Source organism: Apium graveolens, chromosome 7, assembly GCF_009905375.1.
Source record: "Apium graveolens cultivar Ventura chromosome 7, ASM990537v1, whole genome shotgun sequence".
Classification (NCBI taxonomy): Eukaryota; Viridiplantae; Streptophyta; class Magnoliopsida; order Apiales; family Apiaceae; genus Apium; species Apium graveolens.
This window is the reverse complement of record NC_133653.1, coordinates 188857496-188874063: the sequence shown is the minus strand read 5'-3', so window position 1 is coordinate 188874063 and position 16568 is coordinate 188857496. Positions and strand designations below refer to the sequence as shown.

At 34.4% G+C, this 16568-nt stretch overlaps 4 protein-coding genes across 4 annotated transcripts; 2 read left to right on the top strand and 2 right to left on the bottom strand.

Annotated features, from left to right (window-relative positions):
• The first annotated feature begins 286 nt into the window (after positions 1–286).
• LOC141673093 (universal stress protein PHOS32-like) lies at positions 287–1728 on the top strand. Its single transcript, XM_074479828.1, has 4 exons — positions 287–594; positions 684–793; positions 947–1065; positions 1456–1728. Exons 1-4 carry the CDS (start codon positions 411–413, stop codon positions 1544–1546), a joined length of 504 nt encoding a protein of 167 aa, XP_074335929.1. The 5' UTR covers positions 287–410; the 3' UTR covers positions 1547–1728.
• A 275-nt stretch (positions 1729–2003) lies between these two features.
• Positions 2004–4190, bottom strand: LOC141673092 (glutamate decarboxylase-like). Its single transcript, XM_074479827.1, has 5 exons — positions 3945–4190; positions 3285–3499; positions 2938–3191; positions 2775–2827; positions 2004–2687 (listed from the first exon to the last, which is right to left on the bottom strand). Exons 1-5 carry the CDS (start codon positions 4173–4175, stop codon positions 2211–2213), a joined length of 1230 nt encoding a protein of 409 aa, XP_074335928.1. The 5' UTR covers positions 4176–4190; the 3' UTR covers positions 2004–2210.
• Positions 4191–9142: 4952 nt separating this feature from the next.
• LOC141671807 (universal stress protein PHOS32-like) lies at positions 9143–10584 on the top strand. The gene is made up of 4 exons (XM_074478162.1): positions 9143–9450; positions 9540–9649; positions 9803–9921; positions 10312–10584. The coding sequence occupies exons 1-4, from the start codon at positions 9267–9269 to the stop codon at positions 10400–10402; spliced, it is 504 nt and encodes a 167-aa protein (XP_074334263.1). The 5' UTR covers positions 9143–9266; the 3' UTR covers positions 10403–10584.
• Positions 10585–10859: 275 nt separating this feature from the next.
• Positions 10860–16190, bottom strand: LOC141671806 (glutamate decarboxylase-like). The gene is made up of 7 exons (XM_074478160.1): positions 15998–16190; positions 15517–15721; positions 12801–13001; positions 12141–12355; positions 11794–12047; positions 11631–11683; positions 10860–11543 (listed from the first exon to the last, which is right to left on the bottom strand). The coding sequence occupies exons 1-7, from the start codon at positions 16081–16083 to the stop codon at positions 11067–11069; spliced, it is 1491 nt and encodes a 496-aa protein (XP_074334261.1). The 5' UTR covers positions 16084–16190; the 3' UTR covers positions 10860–11066.
• Between the last annotated feature and the right edge of the window lie 378 nt (positions 16191–16568).

Sequence of the window (16568 nt, the reverse complement as noted above, 5' to 3'; positions counted from 1 at the left end):
CATAGCTCATCATCGTAAGTTATCAATAATGGACTTACTATTTATACTTTAGTTCTAAATCTTTCTGGTCTCTTCAAGAAGCTAGGGGGCTCTTCAAAGAATACGTACTACTATTACTTTTTTGCTAATAAAGAATATTTTTCTAAATATTCTAGATCTTATCTCATTTAGCAAAAATACAAAATAATAATAATAATAATAGGTGTGCATCTTTTTAATTACAATCGGATGTATATATATATATATATTACAATTTTTTTATATAATAAATGAAATTCACAAAAGTCAATGGTAAGTAACCTGTAATTTTGGTTTGAAGTCCTCAAGTGTGTGTATAAATAATAGTTAGAGACTGGGAGGACATACAGCTTTAAATTCAGTATCTTTTACATTAATTTTGTGCGAGAAAAATGGCAAATGCAGGGTGCCGTCGAGTGGGAATAGCAATGGATTATTCAGCAACAAGCAAAACAGCTCTTGGATGGGCAGTCAATAATCTTGTGGAATCTGGAGATGAAATAATAATCATTCATGTTGTGTCTCCTAAAACTGATCACTCCTCTAATAAGCAGCTCTTTGAGGACACTGGATCACGTATGTATAATCTTCTTTCTTTGCGTGTTTTTGTCAGCTTTGCAGTTATTTCTTGTTGTGTAATTTGTGGCGATGAGTTGATATATCAGCTTTGATACCGCTGGAAGAGTTGAGGGAGGCGAACGTGTTAAAGAAATATGGGCTTACTCATGATGCTGAGGTTCTTGATATTCTTGATACGGTTTCTAGGACTAAAGGAGTATGTGTTCTTACACATGATTTATTTCTTTAATAATTAAACATACTCTCACGCACCTGCCTTATTTTCGATAAGTAAGAAATATGGTCTTACTGTAACCGAATGTTTGGTGATTGTGTATTTAGATTAATGGTTGAAGATTTATGTATGCAGGCAAAGGTGTTAGCCAAGATATACTGGGGAGATGCAAGGGACAAGTTATGTGAAGCTGTGGAACATATGAAGCTTGATTCTCTTGTCATCGGAAGCAGAGGTTTGGGTGCCCTCAAGAGGTAGTAATTCTTTTAATTCCATTCTAATTATGACTATTGTCAAATCATATATTTTATGGAAAATTATTTGCTTGGCTAATTTTTTATTGTTAGATTAGGTGTATCTGGGGTTTTAGTATTCTTTAACTGCTATTTGTTCTGAAAATTCGTCTTTGTAATCTTCTTTTCTTGATGATTGATGACAGCTGAGATGTACTGTACAACTACTAATCTTCTTTTCTTTACTTATTATTGAATTTTGAAACCCCATCTACCACTAATCTCCATTGTATATGTTTCATTAATACACCTAATTGGGCCCCGCCTCTTGTCCACTCCAATAAAATAATCAATCCAGAAGAAGTATAATTACTTCACCTGATTGATGCTTGGCTCTTGCATTTCATGCAGGGTGTTGCTTGGAAGTGTAAGTAACTATGTGGTTCAAAATGCAACATGCCCTGTGACAGTTGTCAAAGGCGCACCAGTGTCCAAGCACTGATTTTCTGCACTCTTGTTGCTGCTCAAGTCTCTGTTTAATGAATTTCTAAAGTCTGTATTATTTCTTTTGTTTTTTCTATTTGCTCAGGATTGTTTTGGCATCGTACCAGTAACCTGAGATATCAACTCTATTATTTACTTGTGTCAAATTTATGAGCAACTCAACTATATATTGTGACTGCATGCCTAGTTCTGATTATTTCTTAATCTTTTGGGTTGCAAGCATTCAGTGTTTCTATTGCAGATATGTTTCTTTTGTTAATAGTGTTCTTGCTGTTTATTACTTGTAGTACGTTAATCTATACAAACTCTGATCGATAATATTTTCAAGTAATGGGTCGGTTTTGTGTTTAGCTAAATCCGTTTGAATTATCAAGGCAATTCGTATCACCCAAAAATAAACCGTTGGAATGTCATATCCAGACCTGACTCATTTGAAGAAGAAACATACACATGCCTGCACAGCAAAATTCAATAATATTCGACTCCAAATAAATCATAATAAATACGTCAATAACCAAGTACGTTGCCTTGACTATATGATAAAGGCAGCAATACTAGTTTCTATCAAGCAATCGAAAAACAATAAGGGCAATTATTAGTCATCCACGCAACACAAAAGAGACAGCCACAAGCACTCTGAAATTATCAAACATTAAGCTCTCTTAACACACTCCCTTTGTTTTCTTCTTATCCGCGACCAGCTTTTTCCAAGCTGTTGTAATTTCCCTCTGTACCTCCAAAGCAGTTTTCTTCACAAGCTTGCCATTATCCACATTCTCTTCGGTTGTCAACTTCTGTGTCACCTTGCTCGGGAGCGTATCAAGCTCCTCCAGGACCTGCTCGATATTTGTCACAAGGCGTTCAGCCAGTGTCCGTGAAAAGTCCTCACGGATAACTACACGAAGCACGGTAATATGTTGTGCATCCGGAGGCATGGTGTAAGCTGGTACAATCCAACCATAACGCCTTAACATATCCGAGACTTCGAATTCATTGTGCAGGCTATTGTCTTTTAGAGAAAATGCTACTAATGGGACTCCAATATCTTTTGAGATGATGTCGAATTTCCCAGTTTTCTCCAATCCTTTCTTTAGTACCATCGCATTTTCTTGACAATTCTCCATGATATTTTTGTATCCCTGGTCGGTGATTTTCACACGTTATTAGATGGCAAACAAGATGAATCATCATCTCAAGGCATATTAAAGTAAGTATCTTAAACCAACCTCATAACCTAGACGAATAAGTTGATAGTACTGAGCAATCACTTGACTAGAACCTGCAAGTTAACAACCACATTTAGCATATGAAAAAGACATAAATGCTCAATTTGAACCAAGACCAGAAAAGGTCCGTCTGCAAGTTCGGTGTCTGTTTCTAATAGAATACCTTTAGAAAAGTTGAGGGTAAAAGTTGGCTGATCAGATCCAAGATAGTTGATGTGGAATATAAGTTCTTCAGGCAAGTCAACTTTGTTCCTCCAAATCACCCAGCCAATTCCAGCATATACAAGTCCGTACTTGTGGCCACTAACGTTGATACTCTTTACTAGTGGCAACCTAAAATCCCACTCCAATTCCGGGTAAAGAAATGGGGCAATGAACCCTCCGCTAGCAGCGTCCACATGAATTGGTGTTTCCCATCTACCAGAAGAAAAATGAAATAGATTAGAGAAAGTACTAGCAAGTTCCCAAATGATATTGTATAACTTAGGAAGCCAAAAAACAGCAGATTACCCAGTTTCTGCATTCTTCTTAACCAAGAGGTCATTCAAGCGCTTAACATCTTCAAATTCTCCATTAAGAGTGGATCCTAGAATAGCTGCTACACAGATGGTGTTCTCATCCACCATTTCTGCAGCCTTTTCGGGGTCCATCACATAGTACCCGTCTCTCAACTTCACCTCCTTCAGCTCCACTTCAAAGTACCTTGCAAACTTCTCCCAACACACCTGTATATATACCACGATCACGTTAGCATCAACAAAGAATTGACGTCCTAATATTGATGATTTATCAATACTCCCTTGATTCTTTATACAGAGCCCCATTGTACTAAATTTTTGCCTTGATGAAAGGGGCCAGCTAGCTACATTTCATTCGTACTTTTGTCGCGGCAATTGTTTTATAACTTTTAAATGAACCAATTTTACAAAAAATGTGGGCCAATATGTTGCATTCTAAAGAAAATAAGATAGTATCTACATGTCAAAAACATCAAATTTGGGAACTACGATAAACATGCCACTAATTTGATTGCTTTTTTCTGCCCTCATTACGTTTCAATGGCATATGAACCAGATGCGCCGTAATGTCAGATATAACAATAAAACAAGTTCCTGCAATAGCGGAAAAATGCAGACTAGAGAGTTTTGAAGCTAAAAGTGCAATTGGTACCTGAACATTAGCACCGGTGACAATGTTGGGTTTGTCGTGTGGTTTGCCAAGAGCTTTCATCTTGTTCTGCCAGTTCCTCTTGAATGCTAAACCAGCCAGCATTATAGCCTCGGAGGATCCAACTGTTCCAACTCCAACTGCAGTCTCTCCCTCTTCAAGTGGTGCATTGAACATATTTGCTATTATGTTTACACATCGGTTCTGCAATTCCAGAAGATGATTAATACTCATATTACATCACTCTACCACAAAAACTCGTACCTAGCATGTCAACATGATTTGAAAATGTTAAAAATTAGTACTTCTATGTGACAATCCAAAAGAAACTTATGTGACCTGGAATAGTCAAATGTGCCAGTAACATGTTTAGTACAAGCTTCCTTTACCTTGTTCACATTTCTAACCTCTTTCAGCTTATGCTTAAGCTGCTTCTTTGTCATTAAGCCTATGTTTACTTCAGCTGGTTTATCCTGTTTTAATTTGTCAGAAGTTGAATTTTCTTTTAATTCTGTCTTAGAATCTTTCATCTTTTCAGAATCAGACATAACAGTTTTTACTACAAATTTAACAGGATTTACCTTTGGCTTAGCAGTCTGTTTAACAACAATTGGCTCAATTTGCACACTTCCTTTCTCACTTTTATCATCTCCATAACCTAAGCCCTTTTTCCAGTTTCCACTACTTAGTAAATTATGAGTTGTTCTGCCAGAGTTAGTCCAAGTTCTGATGATCTCTCTTTCCTTTTCTAAATCAGTTTTTAGAGATTCATTCAATTTTAGCACTTCATCTCTAACATACAAAGCCTCATCTCTTTCTTTCTTAGTTTGATGAAGAAAAACTAACTCTTTTTCTAAATAGTCATTTCTGTTTTTAAGAGCAAGACTTTCAGATGTTAATCTTTCACATGTTAAAGTCTGATCTCTAAAACTAATGAACATGATTTTAAGGTATAATCTCAACTCAGTAATATCATCAGTATGAAAAGCAAATGTTGTTTGAGGTACCTTCAATTTAGCAGTGTCAGTACTGCTATCAGCATTTGCCATCAAGGCATAGTTCACCTCATCTTCAGAATCTGAAGTGTTTGTTCAGCTTTTCTTCTTTGTGACAAGTGTCTTGCCTTTATCATTTTTTCCTTTCTTTTAGTCAGGAGATATGTGGCCTCTTTCACCACAATTGTAGCATTTGACATTTGAGTTGTCTCCTCTGTCAGACTTTCCTACTTTGTCTCCAGGCTTTCTGAACCCTTTCTTATCAGAACTTCCACCTTTCCTGGATAACTTCTTGCCCTTTCTGAATTTCTTGTAGGCTATCTTTGTGATACCCTTCACCATAAGAGCACACAGTTGCATCATCTCTGAATCAACATCAACTTCAGATAAACTTTCAGTTTCTGAATCATCATCATCAGAATTTGATGACTCTGAATCAGACTTTATGATGAGAGTCTTTCTTTTGCCCTTCTTTGAGATAACAACTTTAGGAGACTCTTCCTCATCTTTAAGAGCAACTGTCCTTGACTTTATTCTATGCCTCTTGCTCCTTTGATCCATCTCAAGTTCATAAGTCTTGAGCATACCATAAATTTCATCAAGAGTAGTTCCAGTAAGGTCATAGTTGTCTCTTATGGTAGTAGACTTCAAATCCCAATTTTCAGGAAGAGCTAAAAGGAATTTTAGATTTGAATCTTTAAGATCATTTTCCTTGTCCACCAGTGACAGATCATTCAAGAGTTTGACAAACCTATCATATAAATCAGTTAATGACTCATCAGCTTTTGAGTCAAAGTGCTCATACTCTTGAGTGAGTATAGTCCTCTTGTTCTTTTTGATTGCATCAGTTCCCTGGCATCTTGTCTCTAAAACATCCCATATCTCCTTTACAGTCTTGCATCCAATTACCCTGTTTGACATGACATTATCAATTGTACTATGCAGCAAATGCCTTACCCTTGCATCCTTGGCAATAGATGAGATATCTTCAGGTGTGTATTCACCTCTCTTCTTTGGTATGGCCTTTGCTGGTTGATCAGCAACTGCAACAGAGAGCTTGGTAGGCTTATATGGTCCTTCATTAATTCTGTCAAGGTATTCTGGATCTGTAGCTTCCAGAAACATAGCCATCTTCACTTTTCATATGAGATACTCAGAAGGTCTCGGTATGGGAACCCTAATAGTCTCATATCGACTGTGGGTTTGAGTGTTTTGAGTTTCTTGAGTTTTAGTGGGCTTAGTTGGGGTTTGTGTTTCTCCAGACATGATTGTTTGGATCTTTACTGTATGTGTGTTAACAGAAAGGCTTTGATACCACTTGTTAGGTCACACAACACTATAGAAGGGGGTTGAATATAGTGTTTATACAATCAAATCGATTTCAACACAAGTATGTAACAAAGATCAAATATATTCAAATAAACTCTGTTATAATAGAATTGTTGTTCTCTCTCAGTAATGAACAATATCACTAAGAGCTGTTAGGTCACAATGTATAATATTCTCGATAATGATAACACAGCATATAGTGTAAACCCTAAGTTGTGTTTATATAGTACACAGTTACAAGATATCTTCTAATTGATATGGAATATAAATTTGTCTCCTAAAATATATCAATCAGATATCTTCTACAAGTCTTCTAGTCCTCTAACTCTTCATGCATATCTTCTTTTGTTTTAGTCCAGATCTTCTCCTGTAAATCAGCCGCATTCTTTATCTGAAGTCTTCCCGCACTTAAGTCCTTATATATATCTTCTGACGCCTTAAGTTCTGATATTAAGTTCTGACTTCAGTAAGTCCTGTTGTTAAGTTCTGAAAACTAAACACAAATCAGATTAAACATGACATCTCAAATATATCTAACATATACACTTAATAATTCCTCAATTTTTTTTAAAATTTCAATAAAGATTGTGATTACTTCGTATATAAATACATTGTCCTGATTTTAGCCATAATTTAATTTTTTAATTCAAATTCTTTAAATGAGAGTAACCATTTCCCAAACACGAATTCTTCACTATCAAAAGATAAACATATTTTACATTATTTATTTTGTCTGCTAAATTATAATGTAATGTCCATTTATAAAATTATATATTATTTTCGTAAACGCATTATTGAAAAAAGTTTATAGACTATATTGAAAACAGAAGTAAAAATCGTATATCAAAAGATGGATTTTGCCTTAAATTTTTGAAAAGCTGACAAATATAAGAAAATTTTGGTAAAATACGTTACCTTCATTTAAATTGGTATTTTATTGAATAAATTTACACAAAATCCTTACGTGCTCCTAGCAGTGTTATAGAAATCGGCAATTTCGCCGATAAATCGGTCGATAAATCGCTGTAAGGCAACCTAGCGATATTATAGAGTGAAAATCGGAGAAGAAAACGTTTAGTGACATTCTGGTCAAAATCGCCGATTTCCGGTCAAAAATCGGCATTTTCCAGTCAAAAGGTGAATAATCACAACCATGATTTGAGACTATACAGATATAAAATCGATAATAGGAAGAAGAATGAAACTCTGCGTTAAATTAATGAAGACCGTCACTTTAAAATGAAGAACCCAGCAGGAAGGGAAGAAGAAGGGATTGAAGAAACGGGATGAAATTGAAGAAGAGGAGAAAATGCAGAGTAACTCTTAATTTTCTTACTATTAATTAAGGCACGCGAATCAATATTGTAGACCTGCATACTGTGCAGCTATATTAATTCATGTTACAACAATCACACGGCTATGACACGTTCACAAGTCACCCATATTATATTCATGTTAATTTTACACATAAATATATTTATTTTACATATATTTTTTTATAAAAAAATATTAAAATATTTCTGATTTTATTCCGATTTAATATTCCGATAAATCCCCGATTTCTGATAAATCGCAAATCGGCAATTCAACCGATTTAGTCCGATTTCCGATTTCTACAACCACGGCTCCTAGTAATAAAGCAAGAAAATATCCCAAACCTTCAAAATGTAGGTAACTTGTAAATGTTTAACATCCCTTTCATCCGGGCAGTGTTGATAGCTTAGGTGATTAAAAATTTGTTATCTATTAATTTTGTTTTTGTCTCAACTCTAAAATTTATGAGAATATGTACTGTTATAAGCAAGGTTATAAAATCGGCGATAATCGGTGTTCAGCCCGTCGTTGATCTGATAACCCAAAATCGGCCGGAAAAAACGTTTTTGTCAAAATCGGGTAAAATCGGATCAAAATCGAGTGAAAATGGGCAAGATCGGGTCAAATAATACCATTTACCTTCATTAATATGATGATTGAAACTATCTTGAAAATACATATATACAGATATGTGTGTATTTTTTATCTCAAAAGAGATATATAAATGAAATCCGAGAAATCTTGGTTGATTTAGGACGGGAGTGAAGAACAGACGGAGGTTACCGGAGAGAGAAACCTTTGAAGCCGGAGAGATGTGATGAGAGAGTGTGGCAGTGGCATAAGATGTGTAAGATTTGAGAAGGTGGGTTAAAAATTTAGGTTCTAGGAGATGTTAGTAGAAATTGGCTATTGAAATAACCTTAAATGGCTTGGACTTGAAAGAACAGGAGGTCCTGTTAAATAAAAATTATTTAGATAAAATTAAAAATTAAATATATTTTTGATTTTTACTCTCATTAATCTTTTCAATTAATTTTTGAATTATCGATTAATTCCTAATCGGTATTTCTGCCAATTAATACCAATTTTCAATTTTTATAACCATGATTATAAGTTATATTTATAAAAAAAAGACATCTATTTCACCTTCTTTTTCTTATTAGGATTAACATGATAATAGTTGTCACACAGTCACATACACCTGGGACAAAAGTATAATAATCATCAATAAAATAAAAGAGGAATAAAGCCAACAACAAATTCCCCACACCTTTATTCATAGCTCATCATCGTAAGTTATCAATAATGGACTTACTATTTATACTTTAGTTCTAAATCTTTCTGGTCTCTTCAAGAAGCTAGGGGGCTCTTCAAAGAATACGTACTACTATTACTTTTTTGCTAATAAAGAATATTTTTCTAAATATTCTAGATCTTATCTCATTTAGCAAAAATACAAAATAATAATAATAATAATAGGTGTGCATCTTTTTAATTACAATCGGATGTATATATATATATATATTACAATTTTTTTATATAATAAATGAAATTCACAAAAGTCAATGGTAAGTAACCTGTAATTTTGGTTTGAAGTCCTCAAGTGTGTGTATAAATAATAGTTAGAGACTGGGAGGACATACAGCTTTAAATTCAGTATCTTTTACATTAATTTTGTGCGAGAAAAATGGCAAATGCAGGGTGCCGTCGAGTGGGAATAGCAATGGATTATTCAGCAACAAGCAAAACAGCTCTTGGATGGGCAGTCAATAATCTTGTGGAATCTGGAGATGAAATAATAATCATTCATGTTGTGTCTCCTAAAACTGATCACTCCTCTAATAAGCAGCTCTTTGAGGACACTGGATCACGTATGTATAATCTTCTTTCTTTGCGTGTTTTTGTCAGCTTTGCAGTTATTTCTTGTTGTGTAATTTGTGGCGATGAGTTGATATATCAGCTTTGATACCGCTGGAAGAGTTGAGGGAGGCGAACGTGTTAAAGAAATATGGGCTTACTCATGATGCTGAGGTTCTTGATATTCTTGATACGGTTTCTAGGACTAAAGGAGTATGTGTTCTTACACATGATTTATTTCTTTAATAATTAAACATACTCTCACGCACCTGCCTTATTTTCGATAAGTAAGAAATATGGTCTTACTGTAACCGAATGTTTGGTGATTGTGTATTTAGATTAATGGTTGAAGATTTATGTATGCAGGCAAAGGTGTTAGCCAAGATATACTGGGGAGATGCAAGGGACAAGTTATGTGAAGCTGTGGAACATATGAAGCTTGATTCTCTTGTCATCGGAAGCAGAGGTTTGGGTGCCCTCAAGAGGTAGTAATTCTTTTAATTCCATTCTAATTATGACTATTGTCAAATCATATATTTTATGGAAAATTATTTGCTTGGCTAATTTTTTATTGTTAGATTAGGTGTATCTGGGGTTTTAGTATTCTTTAACTGCTATTTGTTCTGAAAATTCGTCTTTGTAATCTTCTTTTCTTGATGATTGATGACAGCTGAGATGTACTGTACAACTACTAATCTTCTTTTCTTTACTTATTATTGAATTTTGAAACCCCATCTACCACTAATCTCCATTGTATATGTTTCATTAATACACCTAATTGGGCCCCGCCTCTTGTCCACTCCAATAAAATAATCAATCCAGAAGAAGTATAATTACTTCACCTGATTGATGCTTGGCTCTTGCATTTCATGCAGGGTGTTGCTTGGAAGTGTAAGTAACTATGTGGTTCAAAATGCAACATGCCCTGTGACAGTTGTCAAAGGCGCACCAGTGTCCAAGCACTGATTTTCTGCACTCTTGTTGCTGCTCAAGTCTCTGTTTAATGAATTTCTAAAGTCTGTATTATTTCTTTTGTTTTTTCTATTTGCTCAGGATTGTTTTGGCATCGTACCAGTAACCTGAGATATCAACTCTATTATTTACTTGTGTCAAATTTATGAGCAACTCAACTATATATTGTGACTGCATGCCTAGTTCTGATTATTTCTTAATCTTTTGGGTTGCAAGCATTCAGTGTTTCTATTGCAGATATGTTTCTTTTGTTAATAGTGTTCTTGCTGTTTATTACTTGTAGTACGTTAATCTATACAAACTCTGATCGATAATATTTTCAAGTAATGGGTCGGTTTTGTGTTTAGCTAAATCCGTTTGAATTATCAAGGCAATTCGTATCACCCAAAAATAAACCGTTGGAATGTCATATCCAGACCTGACTCATTTGAAGAAGAAACATACACATGCCTGCACAGCAAAATTCAATAATATTCGACTCCAAATAAATCATAATAAATACGTCAATAACCAAGTACGTTGCCTTGACTATATGATAAAGGCAGCAATACTAGTTTCTATCAAGCAATCGAAAAACAATAAGGGCAATTATTAGTCATCCACGCAACACAAAAGAGACAGCCACAAGCACTCTGAAATTATCAAACATTAAGCTCTCTTAACACACTCCCTTTGTTTTCTTCTTATCCGCGACCAGCTTTTTCCAAGCTGTTGTAATTTCCCTCTGTACCTCCAAAGCAGTTTTCTTCACAAGCTTGCCATTATCCACATTCTCTTCGGTTGTCAACTTCTGTGTCACCTTGCTCGGGAGCGTATCAAGCTCCTCCAGGACCTGCTCGATATTTGTCACAAGGCGTTCAGCCAGTGTCCGTGAAAAGTCCTCACGGATAACTACACGAAGCACGGTAATATGTTGTGCATCCGGAGGCATGGTGTAAGCTGGTACAATCCAACCATAACGCCTTAACATATCCGAGACTTCGAATTCATTGTGCAGGCTATTGTCTTTTAGAGAAAATGCTACTAATGGGACTCCAATATCTTTTGAGATGATGTCGAATTTCCCAGTTTTCTCCAATCCTTTCTTTAGTACCATCGCATTTTCTTGACAATTCTCCATGATATTTTTGTATCCCTGGTCGGTGATTTTCACACGTTATTAGATGGCAAACAAGATGAATCATCATCTCAAGGCATATTAAAGTAAGTATCTTAAACCAACCTCATAACCTAGACGAATAAGTTGATAGTACTGAGCAATCACTTGACTAGAACCTGCAAGTTAACAACCACATTTAGCATATGAAAAAGACATAAATGCTCAATTTGAACCAAGACCAGAAAAGGTCCGTCTGCAAGTTCGGTGTCTGTTTCTAATAGAATACCTTTAGAAAAGTTGAGGGTAAAAGTTGGCTGATCAGATCCAAGATAGTTGATGTGGAATATAAGTTCTTCAGGCAAGTCAACTTTGTTCCTCCAAATCACCCAGCCAATTCCAGCATATACAAGTCCGTACTTGTGGCCACTAACGTTGATACTCTTTACTAGTGGCAACCTAAAATCCCACTCCAATTCCGGGTAAAGAAATGGGGCAATGAACCCTCCGCTAGCAGCGTCCACATGAATTGGTGTTTCCCATCTACCAGAAGAAAAATGAAATAGATTAGAGAAAGTACTAGCAAGTTCCCAAATGATATTGTATAACTTAGGAAGCCAAAAAACAGCAGATTACCCAGTTTCTGCATTCTTCTTAACCAAGAGGTCATTCAAGCGCTTAACATCTTCAAATTCTCCATTAAGAGTGGATCCTAGAATAGCTGCTACACAGATGGTGTTCTCATCCACCATTTCTGCAGCCTTTTCGGGGTCCATCACATAGTACCCGTCTCTCAACTTCACCTCCTTCAGCTCCACTTCAAAGTACCTTGCAAACTTCTCCCAACACACCTGTATATATACCACGATCACGTTAGCATCAACAAAGAATTGACGTCCTAATATTGATGATTTATCAATACTCCCTTGATTCTTTATACAGAGCCCCATTGTACTAAATTTTTGCCTTGATGAAAGGGGCCAGCTAGCTACATTTCATTCGTACTTTTGTCGCGGCAATTGTTTTATAACTTTTAAATGAACCAATTTTACAAAAAATGTGGGCCAATATGTTGCATTCTAAAGAAAATAAGATAGTATCTACATGTCAAAAACATCAAATTTGGGAACTACGATAAACATGCCACTAATTTGATTGCTTTTTTCTGCCCTCATTACGTTTCAATGGCATATGAACCAGATGCGCCGTAATGTCAGATATAACAATAAAACAAGTTCCTGCAATAGCGGAAAAATGCAGACTAGAGAGTTTTGAAGCTAAAAGTGCAATTGGTACCTGAACATTAGCACCGGTGACAATGTTGGGTTTGTCGTGTGGTTTGCCAAGAGCTTTCATCTTGTTCTGCCAGTTCCTCTTGAATGCTAAACCAGCCAGCATTATAGCCTCGGAGGATCCAACTGTTCCAACTCCAACTGCAGTCTCTCCCTCTTCAAGTGGTGCATTGAACATATTTGCTATTATGTTTACACATCGGTTCTGCAATTCCAGAAGATGATTAATACTCATATTACATCACTCTACCACAAAAACTCGTACCTAGCATGTCAACATGATTTGAAAATGTTAAAAATTAGTACTTCTATGTGACAATCCAAAAGAAACTTATGTGACCTGGAATAGTCAAATGTGCCAGTAACATGTTTAGTACAAGCTTATAAGGCCGTAAGTGTTAGTCTCTCTATTTTTAAATACATTTCTACTACCCATGATCTCACACAAAAGAGAAGTTTTTACATCACTTGGCGATCAGCTCGACCACATCACGCTCAAAATTAATTATATTTATTTTAACAAAAATATTATATTGAACATTAAAAAAGAAATCTTTAGTTATTTTTCTGCTAAATGATTAAATAAACCTCTGTAGTTAAATATTCCACGCACATATAACAAAATGTTTAACATCATTGAACATCGAATAAGTGGTTACACGTACTGTATTGGAAATTTGGTTTAAATATTGTGTCATTACTTTAAAGAAATATGGCCAAGACCGAAATTTTATTACCAAATTTTAATAGATGCTCCCTCCCTGTTAATATAGATGTTTCTTTATTAAAAAAATTGTCCCAAATTACTTATACATCTATTGTTTCAAACAAATTTAAGGATAATATTCAAAAACTATCCCTATATTTATTGTTTCCAAGATTTAATTTTATAAAATAACTCAATTCTCATTCTTCAATATATTAAATAAGAATATTTTTGAAAAAAATTTATCCGACTAATATTTTTCTTAATATGCGTAATTTTTTTAGAAAAGACATGTAAATGAGATTAAAACGGTATATTAAAATAGAAATTGAAAAACAAGCAGTGTGTACGCAAACGTCCAAAACACGGAGCTTGAGATTGAAGGTGCAAAAGGGTAATTTACCTTTATGTCCATTTTGTACTGTATTTGAGTCATTCTTAACGACTAATTATTTTAACTTATCAGAAAGTAATTCTTAATTCTTCAAAATAAAAATAAATTTATAATCTAGATATTGAAGAAGGATAATTCTATTACAACAGAGAAAATTTAAATTTAAATGATACTAATATACAAGTCAAGATTGAAGAATGAATATCACCTTTATGACTTCTAGAAACAAGAAAGAAAATGGTGGAAGAAAAAAGAAGAAATATATATTAGAAAAAAGCAAAATGAACAAAGAAATAGATGCAAAAGCAGGTGAAAAAGCATTAAAACACAGCATGTACTAGCACCCCACTGTTTAGACAAAATTATATTCAGTGATGTGATTGCTACCAATTCTTTGGGTCCAATTAATAACTCATAAATTATATACAATGTTAATAAAATTGCTATTTAATTTTTCACAATCTATTTATTTTACCCAAACATTCTCCGACTAAAATCACCTTGACAAATGAAGCTCGCTCATGGGAGTTTTTCTAATTTTTATATTTCAAAATATCAATAGTTTGCTTTATACTTCAGCAGCGACATTTATTTTAATGAATTTTCTCCTAAATGTTTAAATAAATACTACTCCATATGTCCCACTAAATTCTCTACATCTCTTTTTGACACGCTTTTCAATGTTTAAATACTATATAGTTGCATAATATTTTTTTGAATTTTTTTTTTCTGAATACAAAAAAAAATTTAAAAAAATATTATATAACTATACGATATTTGAACATTAAAATCCGTGCAAAAAACAAACATAGAGAAATCAACGGAACTGATGTAGTAGTTAATATTTGCCTCCTGGGTAGATAGATATTTCTCAAGTGTAATGGGGGAACCAAGTTGACACGATGAATACGCATAACATGTTGTCCATTGTACTCCACTTGTCTCAATCATATTCCCCTCATCTCAGCGTGTTTTCTTGGCGTAATGAACGGTACCATGCCTTACCAATTATTGCTTAGTTATAAGTCAAATTTATTCTCTCCCTCCCCGTCATTTATATATATAAATGATTTAGATATAGAGTACAAAAAATATATTAAACAAATATTATTTTTGATAGGCATTGGGATCAAAGAAAAAAGAAAATATTAAAAGTTAATAAAATGATGGGATCAATCAATATAATAGAAATATAGTGGAAGAAAGTGATTGATTTAGTTAATTTTTATATTATAAAATTTTATTATTTTTGATATGTTTTGAAATATATAAAATTGAGTTTTATATAGAAAAGAGAAAATATATAAAATTGAATGAAACTAATTTACTAAAATGCTTAAAAGTCTTGGGACCATCTATATTTATTGTACTCCTCTCAACGCCATTGTTGAGTAATTGGATCTAGGATTAGTATTTTTTATATTCATACAGCTCCCTTGTAATTTACGTCTCATTTTAATAATGAAAGCAGCAAGCTGCAAGTATGCGCGTACATTTGAGTTTACTTTTTTTTTTTATTTGACAATTACATTTCAGTTTACTTAATTGTGTTTAAACTATTAAGTAAAAAAAGTACAACTAAGATAAGAAATGAGAGAAAGAGATTGCTTGGTTGATTACCTGTAGCTCAGTAGTGACAGGGTATTCATCCATGTCAACGTAGTTTTTGTTAATGGAGTCCATGATCAGTTTATCGCACTCCGGTTCCATCCATGTTGTCACAAACGAAGCCAAGTTCAATCTCGGATTTCCATCCAGCATCAGCTCATCCTTGATGATCTGGTACGCTGCCTCTTTCGGTATCGAATTCTCCGATATCTTGAACCTGATCCAACCATTTCATTAAGCATCTCAACTCTACGCCACCACCATTTGTAAGATTGTATACAACGACAAATTAAGAAAAACTGAATATCGTTACTAACACTAAATTCTCGTGTCATGTCGTGTCGATGATCTTAATGTTGTGACTAGTGATTTGTACTATCATAACTAGTAATTTGAATACGAAGTTTTAATTAAGATGAAATAGATATTGTAGCGGAACATTATTATTATTTCAAAGCTCAAACGGATGGAACGAACGAATGTATGTACGTACCTTGGGAGGGAGGTGACTGCGTATCGGGATCCAAAAGTGGACCTGATTGAGGATTCAGATTCAAGGAAAGTAGTGGAGAGAACCATTGTTGTTATAGATTATTGATCTGGGATTATACTAGTAAAGAGTGAAGAGATGCAGAGGGAGGACAAGCTATAGGAGGCGGACAAGGCCTTTATATATAACAACAACTAGTGGAATAGTGGGTAGTCGGTACCCATATTTATTTTAATTATATGATTTATCTATATTAACGATTTCTTTTTAATGGCATTTAATTTTAAGTGAACTACCTCTGATTGGGAGATGGGGTTGAGGTGTCCCCTCATCTTCAAATTCAGATACATGAATTTCATTAGCAACGAATGACAAGTGTATGAATGCAAGGAACATGTAACATACTCACATGGAAGGTAGCTTCGTTTCCTACTTTGTTTTACACATTTTTAATATCTTTTGTGATGGCGAGTCACCAATTTTTTATCTAGGAGATCAGATATTCGGATTTTGACTTTTACTTTTGCAGATACAGAAGGAATATAAATAATCAAGGCTACCAAAATAATAATTG

Excerpts from the sequence above, each read along its gene's own strand:
- LOC141673093 (XM_074479828.1), top strand. The coding sequence starts at position 411 with ATGGCAAATGCAGGGTGCCGTCGAGTGGGAATAGCAATGGATTATTCA. Across the intron at positions 794-946 it reads CGGTTTCTAGGACTAAAGGA|GCAAAGGTGTTAGCCAAGAT; the intron begins GTATGTGTTCTT and ends TTATGTATGCAG. Across the intron at positions 1,066-1,455 it reads GGTTTGGGTGCCCTCAAGAG|GGTGTTGCTTGGAAGTGTAA; the intron begins GTAGTAATTCTT and ends CATTTCATGCAG.
- LOC141673092 (XM_074479827.1), bottom strand. The coding sequence starts at position 4,175 with ATGAGTATTAATCATCTTCTGGAATTGCAGAACCGATGTGTAAACATA. Across the intron at positions 3,192-3,284 it reads AAGAAGAATGCAGAAACTGG|ATGGGAAACACCAATTCATG; the intron begins GTAATCTGCTGT and ends TTCTTCTGGTAG. Across the intron at positions 2,828-2,937 it reads TACCCTCAACTTTTCTAAAG|GTTCTAGTCAAGTGATTGCT; the intron begins GTATTCTATTAG and ends GTTAACTTGCAG.
- LOC141671807 (XM_074478162.1), top strand. The coding sequence starts at position 9,267 with ATGGCAAATGCAGGGTGCCGTCGAGTGGGAATAGCAATGGATTATTCA. Across the intron at positions 9,451-9,539 it reads CTTTGAGGACACTGGATCAC|CTTTGATACCGCTGGAAGAG; the intron begins GTATGTATAATC and ends TTGATATATCAG. Across the intron at positions 9,922-10,311 it reads GGTTTGGGTGCCCTCAAGAG|GGTGTTGCTTGGAAGTGTAA; the intron begins GTAGTAATTCTT and ends CATTTCATGCAG.
- LOC141671806 (XM_074478160.1), bottom strand. The coding sequence starts at position 16,083 with ATGGTTCTCTCCACTACTTTCCTTGAATCTGAATCCTCAATCAGGTCC. Across the intron at positions 12,048-12,140 it reads AAGAAGAATGCAGAAACTGG|ATGGGAAACACCAATTCATG; the intron begins GTAATCTGCTGT and ends TTCTTCTGGTAG. Across the intron at positions 11,684-11,793 it reads TACCCTCAACTTTTCTAAAG|GTTCTAGTCAAGTGATTGCT; the intron begins GTATTCTATTAG and ends GTTAACTTGCAG.